General features: G+C 47.6%; 1 protein-coding gene across 1 annotated transcript in view; it reads right to left on the bottom strand.

The window, feature by feature from the left end:
* Window positions 1–333: 333 nt before the first annotated feature.
* LOC132389038 (C-type lectin domain family 12 member B-like) overlaps window positions 334–12,795 on the bottom strand; it is a 35,941-nt gene continuing 23,479 nt past the window's right edge. The window contains exons 5-9 of the mRNA XM_059961450.1: window positions 8,632–8,748; window positions 7,049–7,315; window positions 2,996–3,138; window positions 1,502–1,566; window positions 334–1,199 (exon numbers count right to left, since the gene is read on the bottom strand). Of these exons, the coding sequence (XP_059817433.1) occupies window positions 1,031–1,199; window positions 1,502–1,566; window positions 2,996–3,138; window positions 7,049–7,315; window positions 8,632–8,748 (761 nt within the window). The 3' untranslated portion in view covers window positions 334–1,030. The remainder of the gene's footprint in view (window positions 1,200–1,501; window positions 1,567–2,995; window positions 3,139–7,048; window positions 7,316–8,631; window positions 8,749–12,795) is intronic.

The following is a 12,795-nucleotide window of genomic DNA, read 5'->3' as shown; positions in this document are numbered from 1 at the left end:
CTCAAACACGAAGAAGGTGCCAAGTTCCCGACCGAAGAGCGGCAGGCATTCAGGTCTCGGCGCGTCCATTCCCCGGAGTGTGGTTAGCTGTCACTTTCCCTTTAGGGCTCTGACTACCAATTATTGCCCGTCAACAACCCTCCCCTCCATCGAGGACATGTTCAAGAATGAATGCGTCCGGAATACCGCCTCCAGCCGGGAAATACCCTGTGCTCATCGGTACCATCGGGGAGGGGGTACAGGAGCCTGAAAACTCAACAATTTACAAGCAGTTGCCTCCCCTCCGCCATCAGATTGCGAACTCTCCGTGAACACTTAAACACTCCCTCGGTATTCACCTTCATTGCAGTATTTATTAGTTCTCCCTATTTACGTTAATTTTACATCTCCCTATTTACGATAATTTTGCACCGTACCGAAGTCACCTTGAAGTTGTACAAGGCGTCGTTGAGGCCGCGCTTGGAGGGCGGTGTTCACTTCTGGTCCCCCTCCTGTAGGAAAGCTGCCACTAAGCTGGGAAGAGTGCGGGGTGAGATTTACGAGGATGTTGCCGGGTCTCGACGGTCTGAGTTACGGACAGAAGGCAAGCAGAAAGGATGTGTCTACAGTTCCTGGAGCGAGGGTATGAAGCCAGGAGGGGCACAAGGAGGGTAAATGTGCACATTGGGTTGGGTTGGGGAATTGAGAGCCAGAGTTCACAGAATTGAGGTGAGAGTGTGTGGAGAGAACGGAGAGAGGAGAGGCCGAGAATGGGGTCCGAGGGGGAGAGAGCCAGAGCAGAAGAAGAATGTGTTGGGGAGAATGGCAAAGATAAGAGTAGAAAGAGGGAGTAATTGTGGCGAGCGGAGGAGAGAGGGGCAGGAAGGGTGAAGAGTGGTCTGGATGGGGAGAGGGAGAGTAGTGGGGGAGAATGTGGATGCGATTAGAGGAGGAGACTGGTGTACGATGGAGTGGGTGTGAAGGAGTAAAAGGGTAGGGGTTTGAGAGTGGGGTAGATTGAATGGGGAGAATTGAGATACATTCCTTTGATTTAGGTTCTCCCCACGGGGTGTTGACAAAGACCTCGGATCTCTGCAGGAATATCCGACTTCTCGCAGAGGAATCTGTGTTTTATTTTGCAATCGTATGTCCAGGATCCGTCGCATTTTCTGCAGCTGGGCCGGCTATAGGACTTGTACAGAAGATTAGAGCCCACATTCCTGTCAAAGAGGGTTAGACAATTTCAACAGAGACAAAACAGATGCAGCAGCCAACCTGAGATCGTCGAAAACAACTAATCCATTGATCTGCGCTCGCCACCCAGCCCCGGATCCACGGCCGTACGAATCCCACTACACCCCTCTCCCCGACAATCCCGAGTCAGTTCCCAAATCAATCCCAATGCATCACCCTCGCCCGACAACCCTGGGTCAGTCAACAGTCTAATCCCACTGACCCAATCTCTCTCTCCACGGCCTCGTGTCACTCTCAAACCACGGACCTGTAACAGTCCAAACCTCACCCGTCTCTGCATTTTCCAATCCAGTAAGTTCTGTATTCATCGCCGACAGAGGTGGAAACAAATTCCTGTGAAGTGAAATCCTTTCCATTAATATGCATTCAACGTCCTGGGAAATGTTTCACTGCTAATGTAATGGTTTCTCTGTAGCAGCAGTGTGTTTGTGTTATGACGAGAGATAACGGGTGCTTTGTAATGTGTGGCGTCCGCTGATGGGAGGGGTTTTCTTTCCTGTGAGCCCGTGAGCGGGGAACTCGCGGGCTTTTGTTCGGCAGAAGATGGAAAGAGAAGATGCCAGAATGGGGTAATCGTAGACTGCAGGTCTGAGCGGACTTGGAATGGGGTCGGGAGTCGACCACACTCAGGAGAAATCGATGGAGAACGGACGGACGGGAAAACAGTGAGCTCCAAGGAGCGCGTTGGACTGTTTCGTTAAAATGGTAAAATTGTTTTCTAGACTAACCCTGTAGTTAAATGAAGAATCATAAAGCCCAACCGTTTAATTGCAAATGGTGAACTGCTCGTTATTTCGTGGGATTGATTTGTAACCGGGCAACACGACCACACAAACAAGTTTTTCTCGGATTGGCCTGGCCGACGGCAGTATCGCCCTCACACACCAGGCAAAGCATGCTGGTAGAACCTAACGGTGACATTGCGCCTCTCCCCATGTCTGGCCACGGGAAAATTTGAAGAGATGGCATAGACATGGAAACATCCAGTGTCATATCCCAGGAATGGGTGATGGGACGGCTTTGTGGGTGCTTCACTCTGTGCCTGACCCAGGGAGAGTCTGACGGGACGCCGTGAAGGGACTTCATTCTGTCACAATCAAAAACTTCCATAATTGCACCGTGCAGAGCATTCCGACAGGGGGCATGACTGTCCGGTATGGAGGGGGCTACTGCACAGGACCGAAAGAGCTGCGGAAGTTTGCAATTCTAGTCAGCTCCATCGTGGGCGCATGTCTACAAAGTACCCAGGACATTTTCAGGAGGCGGAGTCTCAGCAAGGCAGTGTCCATTATTAAAGACCTCCACCAGCCAGGGCATGCCCATTTCTCTCTGTAACCATCAGGTAGGAGATACAGAAGCTTGAAGGCCCTCACTCAGTGATTCAGGAACAGCTTCTTCTCCTCTGCCATCCGATTCCTAAATGGACTGGAAACATTGTACACTACCTCACTTTTTATAACGTAGATCATTTCCGGTTATTTTACATTTTTAATAATCAATTCAATGTACGTGTTTGATTTACTTGTTCATTTTTATTATGCTTTATTTTATATTTATTATTATTTTCTCTCTCTCTGTTAAATTATGCATTGCATTGAAGTGCTACTGCTAAGTTAACAAATTTCACGTCACACGCCAGTGATGATAAACCGGGTTCAGATACTGGTCCTCGTGGGAGTTTCACTCTGTGTCTATCCCCGGGAGGGTGTGATGGGACGGTGTGGAATGTTTCGATCTATCTTACACCCTGGGAATCACTTACCTCTTCCTCTTTTGAATTTATTTCGAGGAGCCTTGCATCCAAGTTTGAACAATGTTCCCTCGCTCCATCATAAGTTTTCTCCAAGGAAGATATGAAATAACACCGATTTTCGTTATCGATCCAGTTCTGAGGACACGTATGCTCTACAAATCAGGAACAAAAAACAGTGATTCACCCTCCATAACACCCATTGCACCGAATGGGATCAGAAAATTCAAACTCCCTTAACAACGTCCAATCCCGGATTCAGACAGCAGGTGTCGCTCCTTTCACACCGTCCCATCACGCACACCTCCGGCCAGACATAGAGAGAACCTCCCTCCGCATCGTCCCCCCATCTCATACTCGCGGGATCAGAAACAGAGTGTCTCTCTCTCTCTCTCTCTCTCTCTCTCTCTCTCACTCACTCTCTCCACAGTCGCATTACACACACATGGGTTCAGACTGCACGCTGCCCATTGTCAAACCACGCGCTCTTGCGGGCAGACACAGAGAGAAGCTCACTCCACACCGTCCCATCACACATTCCCACAGGGAGACACAGAGTTAAGCTACTGTGACAGTGTCCAATCGCCCACACCAGTGATCAGACACAGTGTAGCTCCTCGAGCACCGTTCGATTACTGACACCCGGAGAAATTCTGAAGGTCACTGGTTCGAGCTGAGGCAGTCTGTTGTGTCCTTGAGCAAGGGACTTAACCACACATTGCTGTGCGATGTCAAAGGGGCCAAGCTGCATGGGTCATAGTGCCCTTCACTTGGACAACATCGGTGGCGTGGAGAGGGGAGACTTGCAGCTTGGGCAACTGCCGGTCTTCCATACAACCCTGCCCAGGCCTGCGCCCTGGAAACCTTCCCAGGCGAAAGTCCATGGTCTCACTAGAACAACGGGGACCTAGAAACTGAAATTAGAAAAAAAACTTATAGCGTCCTGTTTTATAATATTGGCCAGTTTACCATCATATTCCAGTTGTATTCCAGCTTGTTTTTTTTTTATTATTTCACAGCCTTTCTTGTTGCCTTTTGTATGATTTTAAAAGCTTTCAAGTCATCCAATTCCTACTCACTTTTGCCATTTTACATCAGCTTTCCCTGGCCTAACTGCAATCCTTAATTTCCTTTGTCAGCCACGGATGCCTACTCTTATCTTGTAAGAACCTCTTCTTCGTTGGGGCATATGTATCCTGTTCATTGTGTAAAATTACCAGAAATTTAGTCCGTATGCCCGACTGCATCTGAAGTGTTATACCGGCTGCTGATGAGGATGACCACTGAACTGGCTTCCCGGCTGTCACCCAGTTTCCTGTGTCCTCCACCTTGGATGTAACCGCCTCTCTGTGTACGTCTCCGTTTATTAACACGCTTGATCTCTTGCCAAAGAAGCGCCGCATTATCCATTATACTCCAAACATTAAAAGTTAACATTTTCTGTCCTGTGTTTGTTCTTTTCGATGGTGTCCACAATTTACCAAGCATCTCAGACGATTGACTGTAATTTCCCTCCTCAACAGCAAATGCTCAGGAATCACTATCGGAGAGTAAATCTCCCTCAACACTGTCCCATCTCAAACAACAGGGGTTACACATAGAGTGAAGTTCACTCCACACGGTCCCATCTCACACTCCCGGGGTCAGACACAAGAGTAAATCTCCCTCTACACTTTCACATCAGACACTCCCGGGGTCAAGACACAGAGTGAATCTCCCTCCACTCCGTCCCATCACACACTCCCGGGGTCAGACCAGAGTCAATCCCCCTCCTCACCGTCCAAACACACACTCCCGGGGTTAGACACAGAAAGAATCTCACTTCACACATTCCCATCACACACTCCCGGGGTCAGACAAAGTGTATCGCCCATCTCACCTTCCTATCACACACTCCCGGGATCAGACACAGAGTGAATCCGCCTCCACAATGACCCATCACGCACTCCCGGGGTCAGACACAGAGTCAATCCCCCTCCTCACCGTCCCATCACACATTCCCGGGGTTAGACACAGATTGAATCTCCCGCCATACCTTCCCATCTCACATTCCGCGGGTCAGACACACAGTGAACATCCCACCTCACAGTCCCATCGCACACTCCCGGGGTCAGAAACGGAGTGAATCTCCCACCACACTGTCCCATCACACAACTCCCGGGCTCAGACACGGATTGAATCTCCATCCGCACCGTCCCATCACACACTCCCGGGGTCAGACACAGAGTGAATCTCCCTCCACACCGTCCCATCACACACTCCCGGGGTCAGACACAGAGTGAATCTCCCTCCACACCGTCCCATCTCACAAAGTCTCGTCACGCACTGCCTGTGAATCTCTTCCTCAATGGCCTCATCACGCATTCCAGCATTCAGACGTGTCGTGAAATTTCCTGCACGCCGTCCAGTCACACTCCTCCGGTGGAAGTTTCTCCGTGTTTCTCCATAGAACCATAAAACTATAGAACACAACAGCGTAGTACAGGCACTTCAGCCCTCCATGTTGTGCTGACCCATATAACCCTTAAAAATGTATTAAACCAACACTACCCAATAACCCTCCATTTTTCTTTCATCCATGTGCCTGTCAAAGAGGCTCTTAAATACCCCTAATGTTTTAGCCTCCACCACCATCCCTGGCAGGTCATTGCAGGCAATCACAACTCTCTGTGTAAAAAAGAAAATTACCCCTGGTATCTCCCCTAATCTTTCCTTCCTTAATTTTGTATCAATGCCTCTGGTGTTTCTTCTATTGGTTCCCTGGGAAACAGGTACAGACCACCGATCCTATCTATGCCTCTTATAGTCTTCTAGACGTCTATCAAATCCCCTCTCATTCTTCTACGCTCCAAAGAGAAAAGTCCCAGCTCTGCTAACCTTGTTTCATATGACTTGTTCTCCAATCAGGCAACATCCTGGTGAATCTCCTCTGCACCCTGTCCACAGCTTCCACATCTTTCCTATAATGAGGTGCCCAGAATTGAACACAATACTCTAAGTGCGGTCTCACCGGAGATTTGTAGAGCTGTAACATGACCTCTCTACTCTTGAACTCAATCCCCCTCTTAATGAAGTCTAGCATCCCATAGGTCTTCTTAATTACCCTATCAACCTGTGCAGCGACCTTGATGGATGTATGGAATTGAACCCCAAGTTCCCTTTGTTCACCCACACTGTTAAGTAACTGACCATTAATTCTGTACTCAGTCTTCTGGCTTGTCCTTCCAAAATACATCACCTCGCACTTGTCCGGATTGAACTCCATCTGCCATTTTTATGCCCAACTCTGCAGCCTGTCTATATCTTCTTGCAACCTTCGACAACATACAGCTCCATCCAAAGCTCCTCCAATCTTCGTGTCATCCACGAAGTTACTCAACCATCTTTCCACCTCTACTTTCAGGTCATTTATAAAATTCACGAACAGCAGGGGTCCAAGGACAGATCCCTGCGACACTCCACTAATTACCGACCTCCAGGAAGAATACTTTCCTTTCACAACTACACTCTGCTTTCTTCCTTTAAGTCATTGTTTTTTTATCCAAACACCTTCCACAACGTCTCATCAGACACTCTCGGGATCAGAAACTGTGTGAAACCTCTTCTGCAACGTCCCATAATTCACTCCCAGATTCAGGCACAGAGTGAAGCCCCAGCTGCACCGTCCCGTCACACACTCCTATATTTAGACTGAAACTCTCTCTCTCCACGGTGCTACAACACACTTCAGAAGTTAGACATGAGGTGAATCTCTCTGGGCACTGTCCCAACATACAATCCCTCTGTCAGACACAGAGTGAAGCTGGATCCATACTGTCCTATCAGAGATTCACGGAGTCAGACATAGAATAAAATTGTAATGCTACGTCTCACAATCCCGTGGTCAGACCCAGAGTGAATGCACCTCTACAACATCCCGCCACACTCTCCTGGGTTCAGTGACAGAATACAACTTCTTCCAGACAGACGCGTCACCCACTCCCGATGTCAAGCACAGAGTGACGGTTCCTCTCTCCATGCCTGTCCTGTGATGAGGAGCGGCTTAAAGAGGGGATGATGCCTCACCTTTTCTGCTGGTCAACAATTCACAGATTTGAGCCTTGGTTTCGTTGACAGATCTGTACTTCGTTTCCATCTCAGTGAACTGGTGACGGAGATAGCTGTGCATTCGTTTAAGATCGGATAGATTAGAGTTGAGCGCAGAGAGATTTTTCAGACAGGTTCTCCGGGAGAAATTCAGGTGGGAATTCTCGGATATCTTGGATTGAAGGGTTGAGTTTAACTCCTGGTAATTTCTGTCGGATGTGATCTCAGACTGACGAATCTGTGACACTGCGAGAGATGGTAAAGGATGTTTAGCCTTTACAGTGACACGTGAGTCAGCGTCACGCTACCGAACGGGTCACAGAGAGTGTTGTGTCAGTGTCACGGTGAAGGGTGTCACAGTGAAGCATGTGCTGATGGCACAGTGAGAGGAGTCGGCACCATTTTGAGGGTCGTGTCTGTGGCACGCTGAGGGGTATATCAATGTCCCGGTGAAGATTGTGTTGATTTTCCAATGGGGGTCTGCGTCACTATCTTGGGGAACATATCCGAGTTGCTCTGATGAAAGTGTCGGTGACACTGTGATAGGTGTTTAGGGGCACTGTCGAGAGTTGAGGCGGTTCATAATGAAGTGTTTCTCGATGTCACTGCGAGAGAAATCTCAGAGTGACGGGCGTGGGGGTGTCACGGTGGTTATAGTACTTGTGACATGGTTTGGGGTGCGCTGGTCGCACAGAGAGGGGTGTATCTGTTTCACGGTGAGTGGCATGTCATGTCTACGGTAGGTGTGACAGTGTCACGCCAAGGTGTGCGTCGATGTCACTGAGGTTTCGCTGTGAATTTCGGAGCCGGTATCACGATCAGGTGTCTGCCTGTGCCAGGGTGAGGTGAAGGTAATTGCGTCAGTGAGCGGTGCATCTGTGTTATGTTGAGGGGCGCAATCGTCTCGGTGAGGGGTGTTCCAGTGACGTGTGAGTCTTTGTCACGGTGCGGAGCTGGTCGGGGCAGGGTGAGATGCGTGTTGGTGTCACAGAGACTGGTGTCTCAGTGTCACTGTTCAGGGCGTGTCGATGTCACTGTGGTGCTGTACAATAACAATTTATTTACTTTTGGAGCCATTTCGGCTCACCTTGTGTCGAGAGCCTGTCAACAATCACGATAATGGCGGAAGTAACTAGACAGAGTTGGCAGATCCTGCAGTTCGATCTATTTCCGATGCTCTCTTTCAGTGTATGTATTCAGCCGTGTCCCCCACTGGGACTCCTTTCCACCCACCAGCCGCGGTCTCTCCTTCCACCACGATCACCGACTCCCTCTCTCAATCTCAGTTACATTGAGCCTCATCGCTGAGAGTCCAATCCCTTGACTTCCCCGGACTGACAAGTGTCTCTCTGATTCCAGAGATTTTGACACGTCTTCCGAATGTCATCGATTAACTTGGAACTGTGGGTGTTTATCTGAGCCCTCAGGGGAGGCTTATCCAGAATATGGGAATACATGGGATGCACGGGGAATTGGCTGTCTGGATTCAGAGTTTTACAGTCATGTTTTATTCCACACTGTTAGTTTACGGTCTGACTCCAGCCGGAGTCCGTTCGACTCACCATAGACCGACAGCCCGACCACTGTCACGAAGAGAACGAACGTAACTAGGCAGAGCAGGCAGATCTTACGATCCGGTCTATTTCCGATGTTCTCCTTCGGCTGATGTTTATGCGGACCTGAGGAGATGCCATTCAGGGAAACAGAAGGAGAATTCAGGGAATGGTGTGGGGAGCGATGGTCGGGAAAATGTGATCAAATGGGGGACAGAAAACGAGAAGAGAAAGGAACTAGGAAATGGCCGCGTGCGAAGAGGAAGCGATGTTCGGTGTGAATGGGGAGTGGGATGTGTGAGAGAGACAGAGAAAAAGTGGGGAAGAGAGAGGGAATGACGAGAGAAAAAAAGTGGGAGAGAGGGGTTGGAGCGAGACAGAGGGGTGAGAAAGAGTGGGAAGAGAGAGTGTCACTGGTTTCTTATTCTCCGTAGCAGTATCATTGTTCGCCCGCTTTGTTCCTTTTTCAAGATTATGACAGTCTTGAGGGGATGAACATGTTGTGGGGATTTTCGTGGACTCCATTGTGTTTCTTTGTTTTCTGGCTGCTGGCAAGGAGAAGAGGAGTGCGGGCACGTGATGGTTAGCGCAGGGCTTTACTGTACCAGCGACCCGGGTTCAATTCCCGCCGCGGCCTGCAAGGAGTTTCCAATACTCCTCATGAGCCAGTGGATTTCCTCCGGGCGATCTGGGTTCCTCCCACAGCACAAAGACAGACCGGTTTTTCGGTTAATTGGTTACTGAAAATATATCTGTCATTAAAAAGGAAAAAAAAATCGGAGTATTGTTGGGCAATGCGGCCTGAATGGCTGGAAGAGCCGGTTCTGAACTGTTTCTCTATAATAAAAAAAAATTAGAAAAAAAGATAAAAGATGGTGGGAAATGGTATACATATACAACCGGAACATCCACTGTTTGTGATGGGTATGACTGTCCTGTATGAAAATAGACAGGGAAAGCTGTAAAATCTCAGACGACACAACGATTGGTGATGTTGTGGACACTGCGGAAGATTACCAATAGATTCGGTGGAGTATGGATCAGTTGTAGATCTGGGTGGAAAATGGCAAACGGAGTTTAGCTCAGTTAATTGTGAGGTATTTTACTTTGGGGCGATAGATGTGAAGGGACAGGAGACAGTTAGCGACGGAACGCTTAACTGTCGACTGGGAAATGGATCTCGGGTTGATCACGCGATTCAATGGAGAGATAAAGAGTTAACTGCAGACGGGCTTTTGACAAAGTCTCTCTCATGGGAGATCCATTCACAAGGATTTGTTGACTGGGATTCACAATGTATTTTGAATTGAGTTTCCGTACTGGCCTGTCCACAGAACACAGAGGCCGACGGACGTCCCTGACTGGTGGTGTTACCCAGGGTTCCGCACTGGGAACTCTGCTGTCTCCGGCCAAGACCTGTGAGAACCTGAACATTCAACAAGACCTTGTGTGTTTATAACATCCTGCATCGTAGACCAGACAGTACAGCACAGGAACAGGCCCTTCGGCCGGCAATGCTGTCCGGGATGCATTCTCTCTGGTGTTACACATTTCACATTTGGGAATGATACCCTCTGTAACTCTTATGATCTTGTGCCATCTCTGAGCATTTCGCAAACCAAGGTGCAACATTTTAAGTTTGTCCGGGTTAAACACCATCTGCCATTCCTCCATCCCATATCAGAAACTGATCCAAGTCCCGCGGAATTCTTCGCAGGTCCTCTAAACGAACACAACACCCATCAACGTATCATCTACAAACATACCAAACCACCCATCTACATTCCCATCCAGATCGTTTATATATTACTATCTGATTATCTAATTGACTGCAATTTACATATAATCATATAACAATTCCAGCAGGGAAACAGGCCAACTCGGCCCTTCTAGTCCATGCCGAACGCTTACTCCCACCAAATCCTACCGGCCTGCACTCCGCCCATATCGCTCCAGTCCTTTCCTGTCCATATACCTGTCCATTTTTATTAAATGACAATATCGAACGTGCCTCCACCACGTATACTGGAAGCTCGTTCCACACGGCTACCAAACTCTATGTGAAGAGGTCCACCCTAAAATTTTTAGACATTAACTCTCAACTCATGCTCTCTTGTGGAAATCTCCCCTAATCTTAATTAAAAAAAAAATCTATCCACGTCAACTCTGTCTATCCCCCTGATAATTTTAAATACATCTATCAAGTTCATTCTCAACCTTCTACGCTCAATTGAATAAAACCCGAAGTTGTTCAAACTTTCTTTGTAAATTGGGTGCTGAAACCCAGGTATCATTCTCGTGAATCTCATTTGTACTCTCTCTATATTGTTGACATCTTTCCTATAGTTCGTTGACCAGAGCTGTACACAATACTGGAAAAATGGTCTCACCAATGCCTTGTACAATTTTAACATTACATCGCAACTCCTATACTCAGTGGTCTGATTTATAAAGGCCAGCATACAAAAAGCATTCTTCACCAACCTATCCACATGAGATTCCACTTTCAAGGAAATATGCACCATTATTCCGAGATAACTAGATTCTACTGCATTCCTCTATGACTTACCACGTATCGTGTATGTCCTATTTTGATTATTCCTACCAAAATGTAGCACCTCACACTCAGCAGCATTAAACTCCATCCGCCACCGTTCAGCCCACTCTTCCGACGGACATAATTCTCTCTGAAAGCTTTGAAAACCTCCTTCGATATCCACAACATCACCTGCCTTAGAATCATCTGCATACTTACTGATCCAAATTACCAACCCACCATCTAGATCATTAATGTATATGACGAACAACATTGGACCCAGTACAGATGCCTGACTCACACTACTGGTCACCGGCCTCCAACCTGACAAACAGTTATCCACCACTACTCTGTGACATCTCCCATTCAGCCACTGTTGAATCCATTTTACGACTTCAATATTAATACCTAACGATTAAACCTTCCCAACTAACTTTCCGTGCGGAACCATGACAGGGCCTTACTGCTTTACCCTTGTCAACTTTCCTAGTAACATTTCCAAAAAATTCAATATGATTTGTCAAACATGAACTTCCACGCACAAATCCATGTTGACTGTTGGTTTTCAGACCCTGTCTATCCTGATAATTAGAAGTAATCCACATATACATCACAGAGAGGACAGATCCCACCCACAGCAACAGATAAGGTCACTTCATTGTAGAACAAGGTTACTCAGTCACAGAACGCAGAATAAAGTATCAAAATTACATAGAAATTGCAATGCCGTCAGACTATAAGGTTTAAAAGCCACGAAGATCTAGATTTGAGGTCAAGAGTACATCTTATCGTATTTGGGGTCCGTTCAGTAGTCTGATTACTGTAGTGTAGAAGCTGTCCTTGAGCGCCATGATACATGATTTCCCATTTTCCCTCCGATGGGAGGGTGCAGAGGACAGAATGTACCGGTGACCTTTGATGACTCTGGGTGCTTTATCGGAGCAGCAGTATGTGTAGAAAGAGTTCATGGAGGGGTGGCCGGTTTCGGAGCTGGGCTCAGCTCTTTGCACGACGCTCTGCAGTTTCTTGCGGTCATGGGCGGGGCAGTTTTTATATTTTTAGTGAGGAACCAGGACGTTTCATGAGAACAGGGTAGTAGACATGGTGAACAGGGAAGAAAATAAAACTGTATTTTTTTTTCACTTGGTAGACTACTCTGTGTAATGGTGTGGGGACCCAGAGGGGTTTGAAGGATTGAGATGATCGGATTGATAGACATAATGCACGCTTGACATGTCCCGTATCATGATCCCAGATGGCAGATCACTCTTGAAAATGAGAGAGAGAGGAATGCAGAGAAAGACCGAGAAGGAATGGAGTGGTGAGACTGGGCTGTAGAGTGAAAGATAGGGAGAGTAAAAGAGATTAGGGGGATGTTGGCTTGTGACCCAAATAGATTTCTGGGGCGGATTTGACTGTGAAGGACAGACCAGGAATTGGTAGTAGATGTACCATTCAGAGGCTTGAACAAAGCTGTCAACAAGGTCTCAGATGGTAGATTGGTCTGGACATGGCGTGGAATCCAAGGAGTTCTTGTTTGACTAATTTTATTGCGGAGGACTGATCAGGTAGATGTGCTGGATTTAATGCACATAGATTTTTTAAGAAGCCCCAGATGGTATACCGTTCTAGGAGAT

This window comes from Hypanus sabinus, unplaced genomic scaffold (assembly GCF_030144855.1).
Source record: "Hypanus sabinus isolate sHypSab1 unplaced genomic scaffold, sHypSab1.hap1 scaffold_465, whole genome shotgun sequence".
Classification (NCBI taxonomy): Eukaryota; Metazoa; Chordata; class Chondrichthyes; order Myliobatiformes; family Dasyatidae; genus Hypanus; species Hypanus sabinus.
The sequence above is the reverse complement of the archived record's forward strand: the minus strand, read 5'-3'. Positions and strand labels throughout refer to the sequence as shown.